At 43.4% G+C, this 22,399-nt stretch overlaps 1 protein-coding gene across 1 annotated transcript in view; it reads left to right on the top strand.

Moving 5' to 3' along the window:
- LOC143785288 (uncharacterized) overlaps positions 1-22,399 on the top strand; it is a 24,249-nt gene extending 1,850 nt beyond the window's left edge. The window contains exons 2-6 of the mRNA XM_077274035.1: positions 1,227-1,343; positions 15,519-15,609; positions 15,798-21,316; positions 21,456-21,754; positions 22,247-22,399. Of these exons, the coding sequence (XP_077130150.1) occupies positions 1,227-1,343; positions 15,519-15,609; positions 15,798-21,316; positions 21,456-21,754; positions 22,247-22,319 (6,099 nt within the window). The 3' untranslated portion in view covers positions 22,320-22,399. The remainder of the gene's footprint in view (positions 1-1,226; positions 1,344-15,518; positions 15,610-15,797; positions 21,317-21,455; positions 21,755-22,246) is intronic.

Below are 22,399 nucleotides of genomic sequence, written 5' to 3'. Positions count from 1 at the left end.
ATAATGTGATGCACCTCTGGGGGTAATAATGTGACACACCTCTGGAGGTAATAATGTGACGCAGCTCTGGAGGTAATAATGTGACGCACCTCTGGGGGTAATAATGTGACGCACCTCTGGGGGTAATAATGTGACGCAGCTCTGGGGAGTTAATAATGTGATGCACCTCTAGGGGTAATAATGTGACTCACCTCTAGGGGTAATAATGTGACGCACCTCTGGGGGTAATAATGTGACGCACCTCTGGGGGTAATAATGTGACTCACCTCTGGAGGTAATAATGTGACGCAGCTCTGGGGAGGTAATAATGTGATGCACCTCTGGGGGTAATAATGTGACACACCTCTGGAGGTAATAATGTGACTCACCTCTGGAGGTAATAATGTGACGCACCTCTGGGGGTAATAATGTGACGCACCTCTGGGGGTAATAATGTGACGCAGCTCTGGGGAGTTAATAATGTGATGCACCTCTAGGGGTAATAATGTGACTCACCTCTAGGGGTAATAATGTGACGCACCTCTGGGGGTAATAATGTGACGCACCTCTGGGGGTAATAATGTGACGCACCTCTGGGGGTAATAATGTGACTCACCTCTAGGGGTAATAATGTGACGCAGCTCTGGGGGTAATAATGTGACGCACCTCTGGAGGTAATAATGTGACGCAGCTCTGGGGGTAATAATGTGACGCACCTCTGGAGGTAATAATGTGACGCAGCTCTGGGGAGTTAATAATGTGATGCACCTCTAGGGGTAATAATGTGACTCACCTCTAGGGGTAATAATGTGACGCACCTCTGGGGGTAATAATGTGACGCACCTCTGGGGGTAATAATGTGACTCACCTCTAGGGGTAATAATGTGACGCACCTCTAGGGGTAATAATGTGACGCACCTCTGGGGGTAATAATGTGACGCACCTCTGGGGGTAATAATGTGACGCACCTCTGGGGGTAATAATGTGACTCACCTCTAGGGGTAATAATGTGACGCACCTCTAGGGGTAATAATGTGACGCACCTCTAGGGGTAATAATGTGACGCACCTCTGGGGGTAATAATGTGATGCACCTCTGGGGAGGTAATAATGTGATGCACCTCTGGGGGTAATAATGTGACGCAGCTCTGGGGAGGTAATAATGTGACGCACCTCTGGGGAGGGTAATGTGCCGCCCCTACATCCGCCTGCCCCTTTGTCTGCAGCTGACTTTTGTTTCTATTGCAGGTCTATGTGACCAATATGACGGCGCAGATTTTCGGAGCACCACCCAACGCCCCGCAGCCTAGAGACTCCCGCGCCAAGACCCCTCTACAGTCCGAGGACGCAGCAGCAAAGTCACAGGTCGGTGACAACCACATCTGCACCCAGAAAGCTGCTGTTCGCTAAAGGGTTAGGAAACTACAATTCCCAGCATGCCTTTTTTCTTAAAAGGATTCCCCATATTATTGTGCACATTTGCTGTAGTTTAGCCATCGTCCACTAGGAGGCAGCAGTCACTATGACGGACATCACTAAATCTAGTACATCCCGAAAGTGAGAGCAGAGCAGAAATCACCTCCTGGTTCTGATACAGGAAAGATCTATATCTTGGTACCGTGATAGCCAGAAGATAGAAAATAATTTAGACGTGAGAGTCCTCAGTGGTTGATACTTTTTAACGACTAACTGAAAAGATGGTAACAAATTGCAGCTTTCGAGACTACACAGGTCTCTTCATCAGGCAAAGACTAAAACAAATCCTGAGAATCACATATTTATATACAACACAGCACAGAGAGAAAGAAGGCAATAGATAAGACAAGTGACGTGAAGCAGAATTATCATTATGTGAGAGGGATAGCCATAAATGTTGGAACAGTTCATAGATAAGGAATGTTTTATTGTCCTCTGATTGGGGTCTGGTTCTATGTTATGATGACCCCAGAAGGTCTGAGGAGCAAATTCCTTAATTGATGTAAAAATACATAAATCCATGAGACACATTCATTCCTGCACTGAGCGTGCCAAAGGTCGTCATCATCTGTTTTGTGTATAAATATGTGACTCTTCAGAATTTGCTTTAGTCTGTGTCTGATGAAGGGACCTGCGTAGTCTCGAAAGCTGCAATTTGTTACCATCTTCTTAGTATCAACCACTGAGGACTCTCAATTCAAAATTATCTGCTGGTTCTGTGCAGTCACATTGTGATCACATGACATCTCTCGGCCAATCAATTGCTTAACAATGAAGCAGGATTACAAGAGGACAGGACTGATGAGAGAGAAGGAGAGCGCTGTGCCCATATAATAACGCTGCCCCAGGATCACCATCCATATTATTCTACAACATTTTACTTTGTTTATTTTTTGTAAACCATCAGCAAGTTGCTATTGTTATAGTATGAGTGTATATAATGCCAAACATTAGGTGGAGTGTCACTTTAAAGATATTCTTAGAATCTCCTGTCCATGATTTTTTTAAACCCCTTAATCCCATATGACGTACTATCCCGTCGAGGTGGGGTGGGCCTTAATTCCCACCGACGGGATAGTACGTCATATGCGATCAGCCGCGCTCACGGGGGGAGCGCGGCCGATCGCGGCCGGGTGTCAGCTGACTATTGCAGCTGACATCCGGCACTATGTGCCAGGAGCGGGCACGGACCGCACCCGGCACATTAACCCCCGGCACACTGCGATCAAAGATGATCGCACTGTTCCGGCGGTATAGGGAAGCATCGCGCAGGGAGGGGGCTCCCTGCGGGCTTCCCTGAGACCCTCGGAGCAACGCGATGTGATCGCGTTGCTGCGAGGGTCTCCTACCTCCTATCCCTGCAGGCCCCGGATCCAAAATGGCCGCGGGGCTGCATCCGGGTCCTGCAGGGAGGTGGCTTACAAAGTGCCTGCTCAGAGCAGGCGCTGGTAAGCCTGCAGCACTGTAAGTCAGATAGAGTGCTATGCAAACTGTCAGATCAGCGATCTGTGATGTCTCCCCTGGGACAAAGAAAAAATGTTAAAAAAAAAATGTCCACATGTGTAAAAAAAAAAAAAAAAAAATTCCTAAATAAAGAAAAAAATATATATTATTCCCATAAATACATTTCTTTATCTAAAAAAACCAAAACAATAAAACTACACATATTTAGTATCGCCACATCCGTAACGACCCAACCTATAAAACTGCCCCACTAGTTAACCCCTTCAGTGAACACCGTAGGAAAAAAAAAAAACGAGCCAAAAAACAACGCTTTATTATCATACCGCCGAACAAAAAGTGGAATAACACGTGATCAAAAGGACGTATGTAAATAACCATGGTACCGCTGAAAACGTCATCTTGTCCCGCAAAAAACGAGCCACCATACAGCATCATCAGCAAAAAAATAAAAAAGTTATAGTCCTCAGAATAAAGCGATGCCAAAATAATTATTTATTCTATAAAATAGTTTTTATCGTATAAAATCGCCAAAACATAAAAAAATGATGCAAATGAGATATCGCTGTAATCGTACTGACCCGAAGAATAAAACTGCTTTATCAATTTTACCAAACGTGGAACGGTATAAACGCCTCCACAAAAAGAAATTCATGAATAGCTGTTTTTTTGTCATTCTGCCTCACAAAAATCGGAATAAAAAGAGATCGAAAACTGTCATGTGTCCGAAAATGTTACCAATAAAAACGTCAACTCGTCCCTCAAAAAATAAGACCTCACATGACTCTGTGGACCAAAATATGGAAAAATTATAGCTCTCAAAATGTGGAGACGCAAAAACTTTTTTGCTATAAAAAGCGTCTTTTAGTGTGTGACGGCTGCCAATCATAAAAATCCGATATAAAAAACGCTATAAAAGTAAATCAAACCCCCCTTCATCACCCCCTTAGTTAGGGAAAAATAAAAAAATTAAAAAAATGTATTTATTTCCATTTTCCCATTAGGGTTAGGGCTAGGGTTAGGGTTAGGGCTAGAGTTAGGGCTAGGGTTAGGGTTAGGTTTACGGTTAGGTTTAGGGTTAGGGCTAGGGTTAGGGCTAGGGTTAGGGTTGGGCTAGGGTTGGAGCTAAAGTTAGGGTTAGGGTTGGGGCTAAAGTTAGGGTTGGGGCTAGGGTTGGGGCTAGGGTTAGGTTTGGGCTAGGGTTAGGGTTAAGGCTACAGTTAGGGTTGAGGCTAAAGTTAGGGTTAGGGTTTGGATTACAATTAGGGTTGGGATTAGAGTTAGGGGGTGTGTCAGGGTTAGGGGTGTGGTTAGGATTACCATTGGGATTAGGGTTAGGGGTGTGTTTGGATTAGGGTTTCAGTTATAATTGGGGGGTTTCCACTGTTTAGGCACATCAGGGGCTCTCCAAACGCAACATGGCGTCCGATCTCAATTCCAGCCAATTCTGCATTGAAAAAGTAAAACAGCGCTCCTTCCCTTCCGAGCTTTCCCGTGCGCCTCAAAAGGTGTTTACCCCAACATATGGGGTATCAGCGTACTCAGGACAAATTGGACAAAAACTTTTGGGGTCCAAGTTCTCGTTACCCTTGGGAAAATATAAATTTGGGGGGCTAAAAATCATTTTTGTGGGAAAAAAAAAAGATTTTTTATTTTCACGGCTCTGCGTTGTAAACTGTAGTGAAACACTTGGGGGTTAAAAGTTCTCACAACACATCTAGATAAGTTCCTTGGGGGGTCTAGTTTCCAATATGGGGTCACTTGTGGGGGGTTTCTACTGTTTGGGTACATCAGGGGCTCTGCAAATGCAACGTGACGCCTGCAGACCAATCCATCTAAGTCTGCATTCCAAATGGCGCTCCTTCCCTTCCGAGCTCTGCCATGCGCCCAAACAGTGGTTCCCCCCCACATATGGGGTATCAGCGTACTCAGGACAAATTGGACAACAACATTTGGGGTCCAATTTCTCCTGTTACCCTTGGGAAAATACAAAACTGGGGGCTAGAAATAATATTTGTGGAAAAAAAAAAATATTTTTTATTTTCACGGCTCTGCGTTATATAAACTGTAGTGAAACACTTGGGGGTTCAAAGTTCTCACAACACATCTAGATAAGTTCCTTGGGAGGTCTAGTTTCCAATATGGGGTCACTTGTGGGGGGTTTCTACTGTTTGGGTACATCAGGGGCTCTGCAAATGCAACGTGATGCCTGCAGACCAATCCATCTAAGTCTGCATTCCAAATGGCGCTCCTTCCCTTCCGAGCTCTGCCATGCGCCCAAACAGTGGTTCCCTCCCACATATGGGGTATCAGCGTACTCAGGACAAATTGGACAACAACATTTGGGGTCCAATTTATCCTGTTACCCTTGGGAAAATACAAAACTGGGGGCTAAAAAATCATTTTTGTGAAAAAATAAAGAATTTTTATTTTCACGGCTCTGCATTATAAACTGTAGTGAAACACTTGGGGGTTCAAAGCTCTCAAAACACATCTAGATAAGTTCCTTAGGGGGTCTACTTTCCAAAATGGTGTCACTTGTGGGGGGTTTCAATGTTTAGGCACATCAGGGGCTCTCCAAACGCAACATTGCGTCCCATCTTAATTCCAGTCAATTTTACATTGAAAAGTCAAATGGCGCTCCTTCCCTTCCGAGCTCTGCCATGCGCCCAAACAGTCGTTTACCCCCACATATGGGGTATCGGCATACTCAGGACAAATTGCACAACAACCTTTGTGGTCTAATTTCTTCTCTTACCCTTGGGAAAATAAAAAATTGGGGGCGAAAAGATCATTTTTGTGAAAAAATATGATTTTTTATTTTTACGGCTCTGCATTATAAACTTCTGTGAAGCACTTGTTGGGTCAAAGTGCTCAACACACATCTAGATAAGTTCCTTAAGGGGTCTACTTTCCAAAATGGTGTCACTTGTGGGGGGTTTCAATGTTTAGGCACATCAGGGGCGCTCCAAACGCAACATGGCGTCCCATCTTAATTCCAGTCAATTTTGCATTGAAAAGTCAAACGGCGCTCCTTCGCTTCCGAGCTCTGCCATGCGCCCAAACAGTGGTTTACCCCCACATATGGGGTATCAGCGTACTCAGCACAAATTGTACAACAACTTTTGGGGTCCATTTTCTCCTGTTACCCTTGGTAAAATAAAACAAATTGGAGCTGAAATAAATTTTGGGTAAAAAAAAAAAGTTAAATGTTAATTTTTATTTAAACATTCCAAAAATTCCTGTGAAACACCTGAAGGGTTAATAAACTTCTTGAAAGTGGTTTTGTGTACCTTGAGGGGTGCAGTTTTTAGAATGGTGTCACACTTGGGTATTTTCTATCATATAGACCCCTCAAAATGACTTCAAATGAGATGTGGTCCCTAAAAAAAAAATGGTGTTGTAAAAATTAGAAATTGCTGGTCAATTTTAACCCTTATAACTCCCTAACAAAAAAAATTTGGGTTCCAAAATTGTGCTGATGTAAAGTAGACATGTGGGAAATGTTACTTATTATGTATTTTGTGTGACATATCACTGTGATTTAATTGCATAAAAATTCAAAGTTGGAAAATTGCGAAATTTTCAAAATTTTTGCCAAATTTCCATTTTTTTCACAAATAAACGCAGGTAATATCAAAGAAATTTTACCACTATCATGAAGTATAATATGTCACGAGAAAACAATGTCAGAATCACCAGGATCCGTTGAAGCGTTCCAGAGTTATAACCTCTTAAAGAGACAGTGGTCAGAATTGTAAAAATTGGCCCGGTCATTAACGTGCAAACCACCCTTGGGGGTGAAGGGGTTAATGTTCTGGAAAAAAGAAGATTTTGTGGACAACTCTGGAACAGTAATGTAATGTATATACACAGTGACTGCACCAGCAGAATAGTGAGTGCAGCTCTGGAGTATAATACAGGATGTAACTCAGGGTCAGTAATGTAATGTATATACACAGTGACTGCACCAGCAGAATAGTGAGTGCAGCTCTGGAGTATAATACAGGATGTAACTCAGGGTCAGTAATGTAATGTATGTACACAGTGACTGCACCAGCAGAATAGTGAGTGCAGCTCTGGGGTATAATACAGGAGGTAACTCAGGATCAGTAATGTAATGTATATACACAGTGACTGCACCAGCAGAATAGTGAGTGCAGCTCTGGAGTATAATACAGGATGTAACTCAGGGTCAGTAATGTAATGTATGTACACAGTGACTGCACCAGCAGAATAGTGAGTGCAGCTCTGGGGTATAATACAGGAGGTAACTCAGGATCAGTAATGTAATGTATGTACACAGTGACTGCACCAGCAGAATAGTGAGTGCAGCTCTGGGGTATAATACAGGATGTAACTCAGGATCAGTAATGTAATGCATGTACACAGTGACTGCAACAGCAGAATAGTGAGTGCAGCTCTGGAGTATAATACAGGATGTAACTCAGGATCAGTAATGTAATGTATGTACACAGTGACTGCACCAGCAGAATAGTGAGTGCAGCTCTGGAGTATAATACAGGATGTAACTCAGGATCAGTAATGTATGTACACAGTGACTGCACCAGCAGAATAGTGAGTGCAGCTCTGGAGTATAATACAGGAGGTAACTCAGGATCAGTAATGTAATGTATGTACACAGTGACTGCACCAGCAGAATAGTGAGTGCAGCTCTGGGGTATAATACAGGATGTAACTCACGATCAGTAATGTAATGTATGTACACAGTGACTGCACCAGCAGAATAGTGAGTGCAGCTCTGGGGTATAATACAGGAGGTAACTCAGGATCAGTAATGTAATGTATGTACACAGTGACTGCACCAGCAGAATAGTGAGTGCAACTCTGGGGTATAATACAGGATGTAACTCAGGATCAGTAATGTATGTACACAGTGACTGCACCAGCAGAATAGTGAGTTCAGCTCTGGGGTATAATACAGGATGTAACTCAGGATCAGTAATGTAATGTATGTACACAGTGACTGCACCAGCAGAATAGTGAGTGCAGCTCTGGAGTATAATACAGGATGTAACTCAGGATCAGTAATGTAATGTATGTACACAGTGACTGCACCAGCAGAATAGTGAGTGCAGCTCTGGAGTATAATACAGGATGTAACTGTTGTGAATTGACTTTTTGGCTCCCTCTTGTGGTCACTAGTGGTATGACTCTGGGATTGTCTTTCTTCAGTTTGGAACTCACCTGGGTCGTTAGTCCAGGGGTGTCGCTATATTAACTTCCTGGATCCTTAGTCCAGTGCCTGGCATCGTTGTAATCAGATCCTTCTGTTGCTCCTGTCTGCTGGTCCTGGCTCTTGCAAAATTAAGCTAAGTCTTGCTTCTTTGATTTTTTTAGTTATTTGCTTTGCTCCTATTTTTGTCCAGCTTGTACTAAATGTGATTTCTGACCTTGCTGGAAGCTCTAGGGGGCTGGTGTTCTCCCCCCGGCCGTTAGTCGGTTCGGGGGTTCTTGAATATCCAGCGTGGATATTTTAATAGGGTTTTTGCTGACCATATAAGTCATCTTACTATATTCTGCTATTAGCTAGTGGGCCTCTCTTTGCTAAATACCTAGCTCATGCTTATGTTTGTCTTTTCCTCTTACCTCACCGTTATTATTTGTTGGGGGCTTGTATCCAACTTTTGGGGTCTTTTCTCTGGAGGCAAGAAAGGTCTTTCTTTTCCCTTCTAGGGTTAGTTAGTTCTCCGGCTGGCGCGAGACGTCTAGAACCAACGTAGGCACGTTCCCCGGCTGCTTCTATTTGTGGTGCTAGGATTAGATATATGGTCAGCCCAGTTACCACTGCCCTATGAGCTGGTTTTTTGTGTTTGCAGACTTGGTATTATTTCCTGAGACCCTCTGCCATTGGGGTCATAACAGTATGCCAGGCCAACATTGAATGTTTAATGCATTGCAGAAGTGGGATAATAAGAAAGGAAATTCTGAGTTTTTTTTTTTTTTTTCCTCTCTTCCTCCCCTTTACCTCTGAGTGGCTTGAGCTTGCTGCAGACATGAATATCCAGACCTTGATTACAAGTGTGGACCAGCTTGCTGCTCGTGTGCAAGGCATACAAGATTTTGTTACCAGTAGTCCTATGTCTGAACCTAAAATACCTATTCCTGAACTGTTTTCTGGAGACCGATTTAAGTTTAGGAATTTCAGGGATAATTGTAAATTGATTCTATCTCTGAGACCCCGTTCATCTGGAGACTCAGCTCAGCAAGTTAAAATTGTTATCTCTTTTTTACGGGGCGACCCTCAGGATTGGGCCTTCTCGCTAGCGCCAGGAGATCCGGCATTGGCAAATATTGATGCGTTTTTTCTGGCGCTTGGATTGCTTTACGAGGAACCCAATCTTGAGGTTCAGGCAGAAAAAGCCTTGCTGGCTATTTCTCAGGGCCAGGATGAAGCTGAAGTGTATTGCCAAAAATTTCGGAAATGGTCCGTGCTTACTCAGTGGAATGAGTGTGCTCTGGCCGCAAACTTCAGAAATGGCCTTTCTGAAGCCATTAAGAATGTAACTTTAATTTGCTCATTGTCCTCTTACCCTGTTATGGCGTTTGTGGATTCAGGTGCTGCCCTGAGTCTTATGGATCTGTCATTTGCCAAGCGCTGCGGTTTTGTTCTTGAGCCGTTGGTTAATCCTATCCCTCTGAGGGGTATTGATGCTACGCCATTGGCGGAAAATAAACCGCAGTTTTGGACACAGGTAACCATGTGCATGACACCTGAACATCGGGAGGTGATTCGTTTTCTTGTTCTGCATAAAATGCATGATTTGGTCGTTTTGGGTTTGCCATGGTTACAGACTCATAATCCAGTCTTGGATTGGAAGGCAATGTCTGTGTCAAGTTGGGGCTGTCAGGGTATTCATGGTGATTCCCCGCCAGTGTCTATTGCTTCCTCTACTCCTTCGGAGGTTCCTGAGTATTTGTCTGATTATCAGGATGTGTTCAGCGAGTCCAGGTCCAGTGTTCTGCCTCCTCATAGGGACTGTGACTGTGCCATAGACTTGATCCCAGGTAGCAAATTTCCTAAGGGAAGACTATTTAATCTGTCTGTACCTGAGCATACCGCAATGCGTTCGTATATCAAGGAATCTCTGGAGAAGGGGCATATCCGTCCTTCCTCTTCCCCTCTTGGTGCGGGATTCTTTTTTGTGGCCAAGAAGGACGGATCTTTGAGACCTTGTATTGACTATCGGCTTTTGAATAAAATCACTGTTAAATTTCAGTATCCTTTGCCTCTGTTGTCAGACTTGTTTGCCCGAATTAAAGGTGCCAAGTGGTTCACCAAGATAGATCTTCGTGGTGCGTACAACCTTGTGCGCATTAAGCAGGGAGATGAATGGAAAACCGCGTTTAATACGCCCGAAGGTCATTTTGAGTACTTGGTGATGCCTTTTGGGCTCTCTAATGCTCCTTCAGTGTTTCAGTCCTTTATGCATGATATTTTCCGGAAGTATCTGGATAAATTTATGATCGTTTATCTGGATGATATTCTGGTTTTTTCTGATGACTGGGACTCGCATGTAGAGCAGGTCAGGATGGTGTTTCAGGTTTTGCGTGAGAATGCTTTGTTTGTTAAAGGCTCAAAGTGCCTCTTTGGAGTACAGAAGGTTCCTTTTTGGGGTTTATTTTTTCCCCTTCTGCTGTGGAGATGGACCAAGTCAAGGTCCGAGCTATTCATGATTGGACTCAACCCACGTCAGTTAAGAGTCTTCAGAAGTTCTTGGGTTTTGCTAACTTCTACCGTCGTTTTATTGCTAATTTTTCTAGCATTGCTAAACCTTTGACGGATATGACCAAGAAAGGTTCTGATGTTGCTAACTGGGCTCCTGCAGCCGTGGAAGCTTTCCAAGAGTTGAAGCGCCGGTTTACTTCGGCGCCTGTTTTGTGCCAGCCTGATGTCTCGCTTCCCTTTCAGGTTGAAGTGGATGCTTCTGAGATTGGGGCAGGGGCCGTTTTGTCGCAGAGAGGCCCTGGTTGCTCTGTGATGAGACCTTGTGCCTTTTTCTCGAGGAAGTTTTCGCCTGCTGAGCGGAATTATGATGTTGGCAATCGGGAGTTGTTGGCCATGAAGTGGGCATTTGAGGAGTGGCGTCATTGGCTCGAGGGAGCTAAGCATCGTGTGGTGGTCTTGACTGATCACAAAAATTTGATGTATCTCGAGTCTGCTAAACGCCTGAATCCTAGACAGGCCCGCTGGTCATTGTTTTTCTCCCGTTTTGACTTTGTGGTCTCGTATTTACCAGGTTCAAAGAATGTGAAGGCTGATGCTCTTTCAAGGAGCTTTGTGCCTGACTCTCCGGGAGTCGCAGAACCAGTTGGTATTCTTAAAGAGGGAGTTATCTTGTCAGCCATTTCTCCAGATTTGCGACGTGTGTTGCAGAGATTTCAGGCTGGTAGACCTGACTCTTGTCCACCTGACAGACTGTTTGTTCCTGATAAGTGGACCAGCAGAGTCATTTCCGAGGTTTATTCCTCGGTGTTGGCAGGGCATCCGGGAATTTTTGGCACCAGAGATCTGGTGGCTAGGTCCTTTTGGTGGCCTTCCTTGTCACGGGATGTGCGGTCGTTTGTGCAGTCCTGTGGGACTTGTGCTCGAGCTAAGCCTTGCTGTTCGCGTGCCAGCGGGTTGCTCTTGCCCTTGCCTGTCCCGAAGAGGCCTTGGACACACATTTCCATGGATTTCATTTCGGATCTCCCGGTGTCTCAGGGCATGTCTGTCATCTGGGTGGTATGTGATCGCTTTTCTAAGATGGTCCATTTGGTACCTTTGCCTAAGCTGCCTTCCTCTTCCGATCTGGTTCCTGTGTTCTTTCAGAATGTGGTTCGTTTACACGGCATTCCTGAGAATATCGTGTCTGACAGAGGATCCCAGTTTGTTTCCAGGTTCTGGCGATCCTTTTGTGCTAGGATGGGCATTGAGTTGTCGTTTTCGTCTGCCTTTCATCCTCAGACTAATGGACAAACGGAGCGAACTAATCAGACTCTGGAGGCTTATTTGAGGTGTTTTGTTTCTGCGGATCAGGATGACTGGGTGACCTTCTTGCCATTGGCTGAGTTTGCCCTTAATAATCGGGCTAGTTCCGCTACATTGGTTTCGCCATTTTTTTGCAACTCTGGTTTCCATCCTCGTTTTTCCTCGGGACATGTGGAGCCTTCTGACTGTCCTGGGGTAGATTCTGTGGTGGATAGGTTGCAGCAGATCTGGAATCATGTGGTGGACAACTTAAAGTTGTCACAAGAGAAGGCTCAGCGTTTTGCCAACCGCCGCCGCGGTGTGGGTCCCCGACTTCGTGTTGGGGATTTGGTATGGCTGTCTTCTCGATTTGTTCCTATGAAGGTCTCCTCTCCTAAATTTAAGCCTCGCTTCATCGGTCCTTACAAGATATTGGAAATCCTTAATCCTGTGTCCTTTCGCTTGGATCTTCCTGTGTCGTTTGCTATTCACAACGTGTTCCATAGGTCTTTGTTGCGGCGGTACGTTGTACCTGTGGTTCCTTCTGTTGAGCCTCCTGCTCCGGTGTTGGTTGAGGGCGAGTTGGAGTACGTGGTGGAGAAGATCTTGGATTCTCGTCTCTCCAGGCGGAGGCTTCAGTATCTGGTCAAGTGGAAGGGCTATGGTCAGGAGGATAATTCCTGGGTGGTTCCTTCGGATGTGCATGCGGCCGATTTAGTTCGTGCCTTTCACGCTGCTCATCCTGATCGCCCTGGTGGTCTTGGTGAGGGTTCGGTGACCCCTCCTTAAGGGGGGGGGGTACTGTTGTGAATTGACTTTTTGGCTCCCTCTTGTAGTCACTAGTGGTATGACTCTGGGATTGTCTTTCTTCAGTTTGGAACTCACCTGGGTCGTTAGTCCAGGGGTGTCGCTATATTAACTTCCTGGATCCTTAGTCCAGTGCCTGGCATCGTTGTAATCAGATCCTTCTGTTGCTCCTGTCTGCTGGTCCTGGCTCTTGCAAAATTAAGCTAAGTCTTGCTTCTTTGTTTTTTGAGTTATTTGCTTTGCTCCTATTTTTGTCCAGCTTGTACTAAATGTGATTTCTGACCTTGCTGGAAGCTCTAGGGGGCTGGTGTTCTCCCCCCAGCCGTTAGTCGGTTCGGGGGTTCTTGAATATCCAGCGTGGATATTTTAATAGGGTTTTTGCTGACCATATAAGTCATCTTACTATATTCTGCTATTAGCTAGTGGGCCTCTCTTTGCTAAATACCTAGCTCATGCTTATGTTTGTCTTTTCCTCTTACCTCACCGTTATTATTTGTTGGGGGCTTGTATCCAACTTTTGGGGTCTTTTCTCTGGAGGCAAGAAAGGTCTTTCTTTTCCCTTCTAGGGTTAGTTAGTTCTCCGGCTGGCGCGAGACGTCTAGAACCAACGTAGGCACGTTCCCCGGCTGCTTCTATTTGTGGTGCTAGGATTAGATATATGGTCAGCCCAGTTACCACTGCCCTATGAGCTGGTTTTTTGTGTTTGCAGACTTGGTATTATTTCCTGAGACCCTCTGCCATTGGGGTCATAACAGTAACTCAGGATCAGTAATATAATGTATGTACACAGTGACTGCACCAGCAGAATAGTGAGTGCAGCTCTGGGGTATAATACAGGAGGTAACTCAGGATCAGTAATGTAATGTATGTACACAGTGACTGCACCAGCAGAATAGTGAGTGCAGCTCTGGGGTATAATACATGATGTAACTCAGGATCAGTAATGTAATGTATGTACACAGTGACTGCACCAGCAGAATAGTGAGTGCAGCTCTGGGGTATAATACATGATGTAACTCAGGATCAGTAATGTAATGTATGTACACAGTGACTGCACCAGCAGAATAGTGAGTGCAGCTCTGGGGTATAATACAGGAGGTAACTCAGGATCAGTAATGTAATGTATGTACACAGTGACTGCACCAGCAGAATAGTGAGTGCAGCTCTGGGGTATAATACATGATGTAACTCAGGATCAGTAATGTAATGTATGTACACAGTGACTGCACCAGCAGAATAGTGAGTGCAGCTCTGGGGTATAATACAGGAGGTAACTCAGGATCAGTAATGTAATGTATGTACACAGTGACTGCACCAGCAGAATAGTGAGTGCAGCTCTGGGGTATAATACAGGATGTAACTCAGGATCAGTAAGGTAATATATGTGCACAGTGACTGCACCAGCAGAATAGTGAGTGCAGCTCTGGAGTATAATACAGGAGGTAACTCAGGATCAGTAATGTAATGTATGTACACAGTGACTGCACCAGCAGAATAGTGAGTGCAGCTCTGGAGTATAATACAGGATGTAACTCAGGATCAGTAATGTATGTACACAGTGACTGCACCAGCAGAATAGTGAGTGCAGCTCTGGAGTATAATACAGGATGTAACTCAGGATCAGTAATGTAATGTATGTACACAGTGACTGCACCAGCAGAATAGTGAGTGCAGCTCTGGAGTATAATACAGGAGGTAACTCAGGATCAGTAATGTAATGTATGTACACAGTGACTGCACCAGCAGAATAGTGAGTGCAGCTCTGGGGTATAATACAGGATGTAACTCAGGATCAGTAATGTAATGTATGTACACAGTGACTGCACCAGCAGAATAGTGAGTGCAGCTCTGGGGTATAATACAGGATGTAACTCAGGATCAGTAATGTAATGGCTGTACACAGTGACTGCACCAGCAGAATAGTGAGTGCAGCTCTGGGGTATAATACAGGATGTAACTCAGGATCAGTAATGTAATGTATGTACACAGTGACTGCACCAGCAGAATAGTGAGTGCAGTTCTGGGGTATAATACAGGATATAACTCAGGATCAGTAATGTAATGTATGTACACAGTGACTGCACCAGCAGAATAGTGAGTGCAGCTCTGTAGTATCATACAGGTACAGGATGTATTAGCAGTAGTATGATGGCTGTACCCTTACAGTTTTCTCCTGCCTCCGATGATGTGACTGAACACGGGACCAGATTTGAGCAGCGGCTGAGAGGAGGAAGTGTCTTTATTACACAGAGAACATGTAAGATGTAGGATCCTTCTGGGGAGGGAAGTGAGGTCAGCAGTGGCAGTGGTCAGGAATCTCTCTGTGATGCATCTGGGGAAATAAGAGAGTTTTCTAATGATGGAAGTGGAGATAACACAATGGTGAGCAGGAACATGTGAGGAGCGGGCAGAGACCACAGTTTTCCTTCAAGGCATCTTCCTCTTTCTTTATGCGGCAACTTAATAATAATAGAAATTTCAGGTCACCACCACATTGCTCTGTCTCCTCTACCTTCCGACCGATGTTAGTCTGGTTTGCAGATTATTACATTAGTGACTTCTCTGCAGATCATTGCATCTAACACGGAGCAGGACAAGAAATTGGTGCAACCTGTGCAGCGACGCAAGGTAATGGTGCCCAATCCCACATCCAAGTAAAGAACCATTGCACTCCTGAAGGTCCACATCCTGATCTTGCAGAGAGACCCCCCTTCTATGACTGATCGTCCCTGCTCTAACCTCAGTGTTTCCAGTTTATACATGGCCTTCTACACAACTATCATTCTTGTACCTTGTTCATTTCAACTGGTTTCGTCTTCGAACAGGGTACAGATCAGATGACCTTAGCTCCAGATGTGTCGTCAGAAGAAGCCGTTCTGGAGGCCACGGAGGAGAGTATGAAGATGATCCAGCAAGGTAAACCTTGTAAAGAAAAAATAAGTGAATAAATGTTCTCACCCATGTCATAAAGTAATATATCTTCATCAGGGAACGCAAGGTAATAACCCTAAGCTGTAACAGGGGTTGCCTCGCTGTCCTTAAACATGTCATCTAATTTTCTACATAGGTTGGTGACCTTCATATGTTCTTATTTCCAACCTCAGATGTTGAGAGCCAAGCACAGGAGACAGCGGTCAGACATCGGAAGGAAAATGTAGAAAGAAAACATCTTGACTATCATCATACAATTAGTGATGCCAATGATACCTTCAGTCACCAAGATGAAAGCCACAGCAAAGCCACCACCACAGATGATCTGAAGCCACCAAAATCAGAAGGCGAATTCCTACACAGTGAAGCCCAAGCAGTCATCATTGAAGAGGTGCAGAAGGCAAATCAAGAAGCACTTGTGTCTGAAGAACAATTAAGGATCAAGATGGAGAAAAAATCTATTTCAAGGCTTGAATATTTGTTGAGGGACCTAGAACCAATGACTTATCAGGAACACGAGGTTTTGACTAATAGAGATCAAGTTCCCAGGAGCAACTTAGATTTTGAAATTAAAGAAAATTCTGTTAGTAACGTGACTTCTCCAAGTCTAGGGAGGACTATAACTATTCAAGAAATCTCAGAAGAAGCTACAATTTGTCATCTGACCGTGACATCAGAAAAACTTGACCAGGAACCAAACGAAGATGTTTTAGCTACTCCACTCATGATGGAATATGATGACTTGGATGTACCAGATCTCAAAAGACAACATAAAAAGTTGGTTACACCAGTCAGCGCAGAAGACAAGTCTCCTAGTGATCAAGGAGAAGAGGCAAGGAAGACTTGGGAACATCTTCATGAGACGGCTGTTCGTCTAGCGTTACACTGTAATTTGGAGGTGAAGGAACTTGGCTCAGAAGAGAAGGATCGGTCAGATGAGGTTAGCAGTGTTTCCACTTTAGTAGAAGACAGTCAACCTACTGAACAAGGTCAGAGAGTTGAGAAGATGAGAAGAAGAGTTCACTTCTCCCCCAGTATTGAAGAACGGGAACAGATATCAGAGGATATTATCTGTATAAATATTGAGGGGGCGCTGGAACCCACCACTAAATACACTGAACTCCCACCAAACTTACACCCGAGACCAGAATCAGGTGAATTACCAATTGATAAAGAAGAGACGATTGGATTAATAAGTAGCAACCAAGTTATTGAGACAGCCACGATGGATCCAAACACTGAGAGAGATCAGGTGAAGCTACTGCATGCGGGAAGCTCTGTATGTTACGATGGGCTTGAAGTGTCAACACATGCAGATGAAGAGACATGTAAATCCATAGGTGACGTGACCTACCAGAGCGTGACTTTAGGCTTGCAATCAGAGGAGACCGCCAATAGATTTCCAAATAAAATGTCATTGGGGGAACTTTCCAATGACGTTCGCACTGTTGAAGAGATGAAGGATAGTGAAGAGGAACAAAACAAAAACTCAATGCCTACCTTACATGCTAACCTATCTCATTCAGATGTAGATTGTGAGGTGGAATATGATCATGGAGAAAGTATGCAGAGGTTTGATATGATTGATGGTCCTTTAGAGAAAAGTTATGAGATTGTCTCAGATCCTTCAAACCAAGAAGGATCACATTTTACAGAGCTCAACGTTACAGAACCTCTGGAGGATGAAAGTCAGTCAAGTGAAGAAATCAAGGTGGATCTCTTTTTACATGAAGACGCAGAATCAATGAAACAACAGGTCCATCCAGAAGAAGATAGTAAAGATACTAATAGCAAACAGAAACTGCTTCAGCTATCGTGCTGCCCGTTGGTGGAAGAAGACTCAACCGAAGGAGGAATAATACCGATGACTGATAAATTATATTTACATGAGGCCAGACTGGATGGTGAACCTGGACCAAGTGAGTCTACAGTTTTAGTGTATACACCAGATGGACAAGACATGCAAACATCTGTCCAAAAGCTGGATACATCCAAATATGATCAAATACAAGATGACACCATCAGCATTGAATCAGAGAGACGTCTATCAACAGACTTATCAAATATTGACAATGTCCAAACAGCAGAAGATCCATCAGAAGGAAGCAGTGAAGGATCTGTAGGAATAAACCACCCCATGATGACTGAGGCTCAAAATGAAGAAGTCATGGCTGGGAAGCAATATCACGATGTAGGAGATTTCGGAGAAATTAGGCCTCTAACTGATCAATTAGAAGAACATATGAGAGTGAAGGAGGAATACCAGATACAGGAAATGGATGATTATATGTGGTATAAACGAGAAAGTTATCAAAATGATGGCCTCGTTATCTACAGTGAGAGCATTGAGGAGGCAGGGGCACCAAAAGATCCTACAGGGAACGCAAAGGAATCATCTGAGCAGCTACCTTGCGAGGAATCTGAACGTGAAGTCCACTCTAAAGATGGAGTGGGAGGACAACCCAATCAGAAAGTTATTTTCTCAGGTGAAAATGCAACCAAAGCCAATGGCCTTATTGTATCTGAGGCCGAATCTAGATCAGAGATCTCTCACAGTGTTTCTACAGAAGGCAATTTTCTAGAAGATACAGCAGAATCAAAATTCCAAATTGACAATGTCATTAAAAATTTAGATCTCCAACATATGGTCATGCCAGGTCACTCAATGGACAAGATCTCAGAAGATCTGCCAGAAGAAATTCAAACTTCTCTGACTTCAGATGATGCTCAATCTCTAGAAAGAGTCAAGGAACTGGAGATTTCATTGGACAGTGGAACTCTCAACCACTCTGAAGTAATCTTGGACAAGAATATCTTATGTGAACATCATTCAGTGATGTCAATGTATCATCCTGCAGAAGTCTTGGAAATTACTAGGAGTGAAGGTCAGTTAGATAAAGGAGTGGACGATGTAGGTCAAGCTAATGAAGAAACGTTGGAACACAAAAACGCTGAAAAAAGTAGTCTTGGTCTCCATCTTTCAGAAGAACTTGGATCCCTTATACAATCTGTGCAGACTTTTGAGGAAGATGATAATTCCTCTATTTGTATTGCTGCCTCTGAGACCACGATAGAAGTTTCTGATATTGGTTTGGACATCAAAGATACCTCAGTAGAGATCTCAGAAAATAAGGAAGAAGATGGGGAAATAGGAGAAGATCAATCTTCTGTTATTCTGTTATTTTCAAATGGAAAATTAGGAGATCAAATTCTAGATAGTGTCAAGGAATTGGAGATTGTATTAGATACTGGATCTCCAACTGAAGTTAACAATGAAGTGATCGTAGGATCCAGCTCTGAATCATATTCTGATACAGTTGAAGGAGGTGATGACCATTTATCGAATATGGACACTTCTGTGGAAGTGATTGTGACTACTATTAATGTAGGTCAGTCAGATACAGAGGTGGAAGATGTAAGTTATTCTAATGAGGAAACTATTGCTGAGATCTTTTCAGAGAAAATTACTGCAGAGCATGAAAGCTCTGAAGAACATAGTCCTGGTCTCCATCTTTCAGAAGATCGTAGATCACTAATAAAACCGGAGCAAGTATTAAAGGAAGAATATTATTCTTCCATGGAAATTGCTGTCACTGAGATATCAGAAAATAAAAAGGAAGATGCACAAGCAGAAGAAGATCAACCTTTTGTTACACTAGATGAAACATCAAATGGACAATTAGGAGATCAATTTCCAGATAGGGTCAAGGAGCCAAAGATTTTATTAGATTCTTTAGCTCCTGCTGAGGACAACAATGAAGTAATCGAAGCATCCACCTTGAAATTATATTCTGAAACATTGGAAGAAGGTGATGATCTTTTATCCAATATGAACCTATCTGATGAAGTCAATGAGTCTCCTATGAATGTAGATGTGTCAGATAAATGGTTGGAAGATGGTGGTCAATCTGATGATCCAATCGTTATAGATATTTTTTCCGAACACCAAGCTAAGGAGAATTACCCCGAAATGTGTTTTTCATCTGGACCTGGATCCATTATAGATCTTGAACATTCATTTGAAGAACATCGTTATTCTTCCATTATTGTCACCAATACTCAGGTAGAAGCTACTGAATTTAATAATGTATTGACTGAGACGGAAAATGTTCTCTCAAAAGAAATTGATCCTTCATCAGAAATTTGCAATGACCTTATCCCTGACCACACAGCGGAGGAGACTTCAGAAAGCAAAGAAGAAAGTCAACCTTCCGAAACTATAGATGATACATTTAGAAAACAATTTGGGAATCTTGAAGTCTATGAGCCTGTAATTCATACAGAAACTGGATCTATTGCCGATTACATTGACACAATATTGGGATCTACCGCAGAGCATTCTCAAGATGAAGGTGTTCTCTTATCAGATCTTCACTCAGTCAAGAAGACAGATCACACAACAGATGTCATTAGCGTTATCTCTAGTACTGGTAAAGAAGACATATTGGACACACGTAAAGCTCGTGATATACTGGTTGAATCATCTGTTCCAGTTGATATTCTAGATAATTTTATTACGGATGAACAGGAGAAGGACCTTATCCCTGACCACACAGTGGAGAAGACTTCAGAAAATAAGGAAGATAGGAAAGAGGAAAATCAACCTTCCGAAACTATGGATGATACATTTAGAAAACAATTTGGAAATCTTGAAGTCCATGAGCCTGTGATTCATACCGAAAGTGGATCTATTGTCAAATACATTGACATAATTTTGGAATCTACCTCAGAACATTTTCTAGATGAAGGTGTTCTCCTATCAGACCTTCACTCAGTCAAGACAACAGATCACACAACAGATGTCATTAGCGTTGTCTCTAGTTCTGGTAAAGAAGACATATTGGACATGTGTAAAGCTCATACTGTTCAAGTTGATATTATTCCAGATAATGTTATTCCAGATGAACCGCCGAAGAACCAGAATGACACCTCAGATATCTGTCATGCAGAAGCACTTGGATCCAGTTTTGTGCATAGCCAAGAGCCTGAAGAAAATCAACCCAACTGTTCATCTCCAATTTTCATTGAAGAATCTCACGTTGGTTTGGGCATTGTCAGTACTGCAGAAGAAAATGTAAATGTACTACTGGTAGATGATGAACCCAAAGAAATGGACCTTTTATCTGAAATTCAGTCTGTGACTACCTCAGATTACTCAGTGGAAGTCTCAACAAGTATGTCTACCGTAGAAGCCAATGAAGTTGCTGGAGAAGACCTCTTCATAAAGTCTATTACAAAAGAAGAAAAGGAAGATTCTGAGGAGATGAACCAAAAGTTAGGTCCTTCAGAACCTGGTAATGATCTGGACAAGAAACTCCCTGAGCAAGATTCTTCTCATCCAACTTTGTCCATAGTGACCCATCATACTGAAGACATCGCTAGTGTTGATATCAATGAATTATCAGAATCAGCACATTTTGGTTCATCAGACTTAGAGCTCAGGTTACCTCCAAGTATGGATCATATCAAGAAAGAATCGGTGGAAGGCGAGGAACAGCTTTCTAGCGACAAAGCCTTGTATTCAGATCAAAACGAGCAAGTCATCACAATTCTCACCGACAAACCTCCAAAACTAATAGAGCCACCAACCCATGTGGAAATGAATGAAGACCAAGAGAAACCTCTAGTAGATCTCAGAGGAGCAATGAAGGAACCGAGTGTGGAGGAAGACGATGACATTGACAACAGTCTGGTAAGTGTTGGCCATTTATCTGTTTTGACTACATAGTGTTTACAGCATGCTGTAAAGTGAAGATGATTCTTTATATAGACAGATTTCAGACATGGTGAGCCTTATATAATGTGGTTGTCCAATTTTTTTTTGCCTATAGTTTCCTCATAATACACTGGACATCAGCGCCCAAAAGAGCCGCGTGCAGCTACGTAGAAAAACATCCATTCGGCGTAAGCAGGGGCAGCGCCAAGTTCCATCAGAGAGTGAACCCGTCGAACCACCGCAGCCAATGCCCAGGCCTCGGCCAATGGGAGTACCAATATTTCCAGGAAAATTGCCAATATTTCCAATGGCTCCTGCCGTATCACATCCTACAGAAGAAAAGAAGGAAGAGAAGTCTGCTGAAGCAGAGGAGATCCTTATCAAGCCCAAGAAGGGAATACCAAGGCACGCTGGGTAAGGATCGCTAGAGAGTAGACATTACAGATCGTGGAAGGATCTCATAGGGTTCCGCTACAAAAGTTCTGAGACTCCTGATGTGTGCGTGTAATGCCAGTATAACAGAAGTCCTAGAACTGGTGACAGGGAAGGAATTGGGAACCTTCGATATGGGAATGGGTGCAAGGACTATATTTGGGGTGGAAGGGGATATTGAGGGGTATGCCACCATTAGTTTCAGATTGAATCCTCAGCCCAAAGTAGAGAAAAAACAATTTCATATTTTCATCTGGACGCTGACAAACAGTGAAAATCGTAACTTCTGTAATGACATTGAGGGCTGTAAAATTCCCTGTACGGCTTCCAGCAATCAACACCATCGGGGGAAACCCTACTGGGATCTAACCAAGGCATAAAGTCCACCAAGTCCCCCCCATACCCCAGCTAGGAATAATATGATGGGGGAACATAGGCCTAGCACTAACGATCCTCCTCTCTCTACATGGACAGGTTCGGGATCCCGCACCCCCAGATGATGCAGGAGCTGCAGTCACGTCTGAAGAAGAAGAAGCCAAATGAGTGACCGGCGGGGAGATTATTGGGAAATTACTTAATGTATTGTAAATAAAAGTCATTAATAAAGATTGTCTATGAAATGTATGA

This window comes from Ranitomeya variabilis, chromosome 7 (assembly GCF_051348905.1).
Source record: "Ranitomeya variabilis isolate aRanVar5 chromosome 7, aRanVar5.hap1, whole genome shotgun sequence".
In the NCBI taxonomy this organism is placed as follows: Eukaryota; Metazoa; Chordata; class Amphibia; order Anura; family Dendrobatidae; genus Ranitomeya; species Ranitomeya variabilis.
This window is presented reverse-complemented; position numbering and strand designations above follow the sequence as displayed.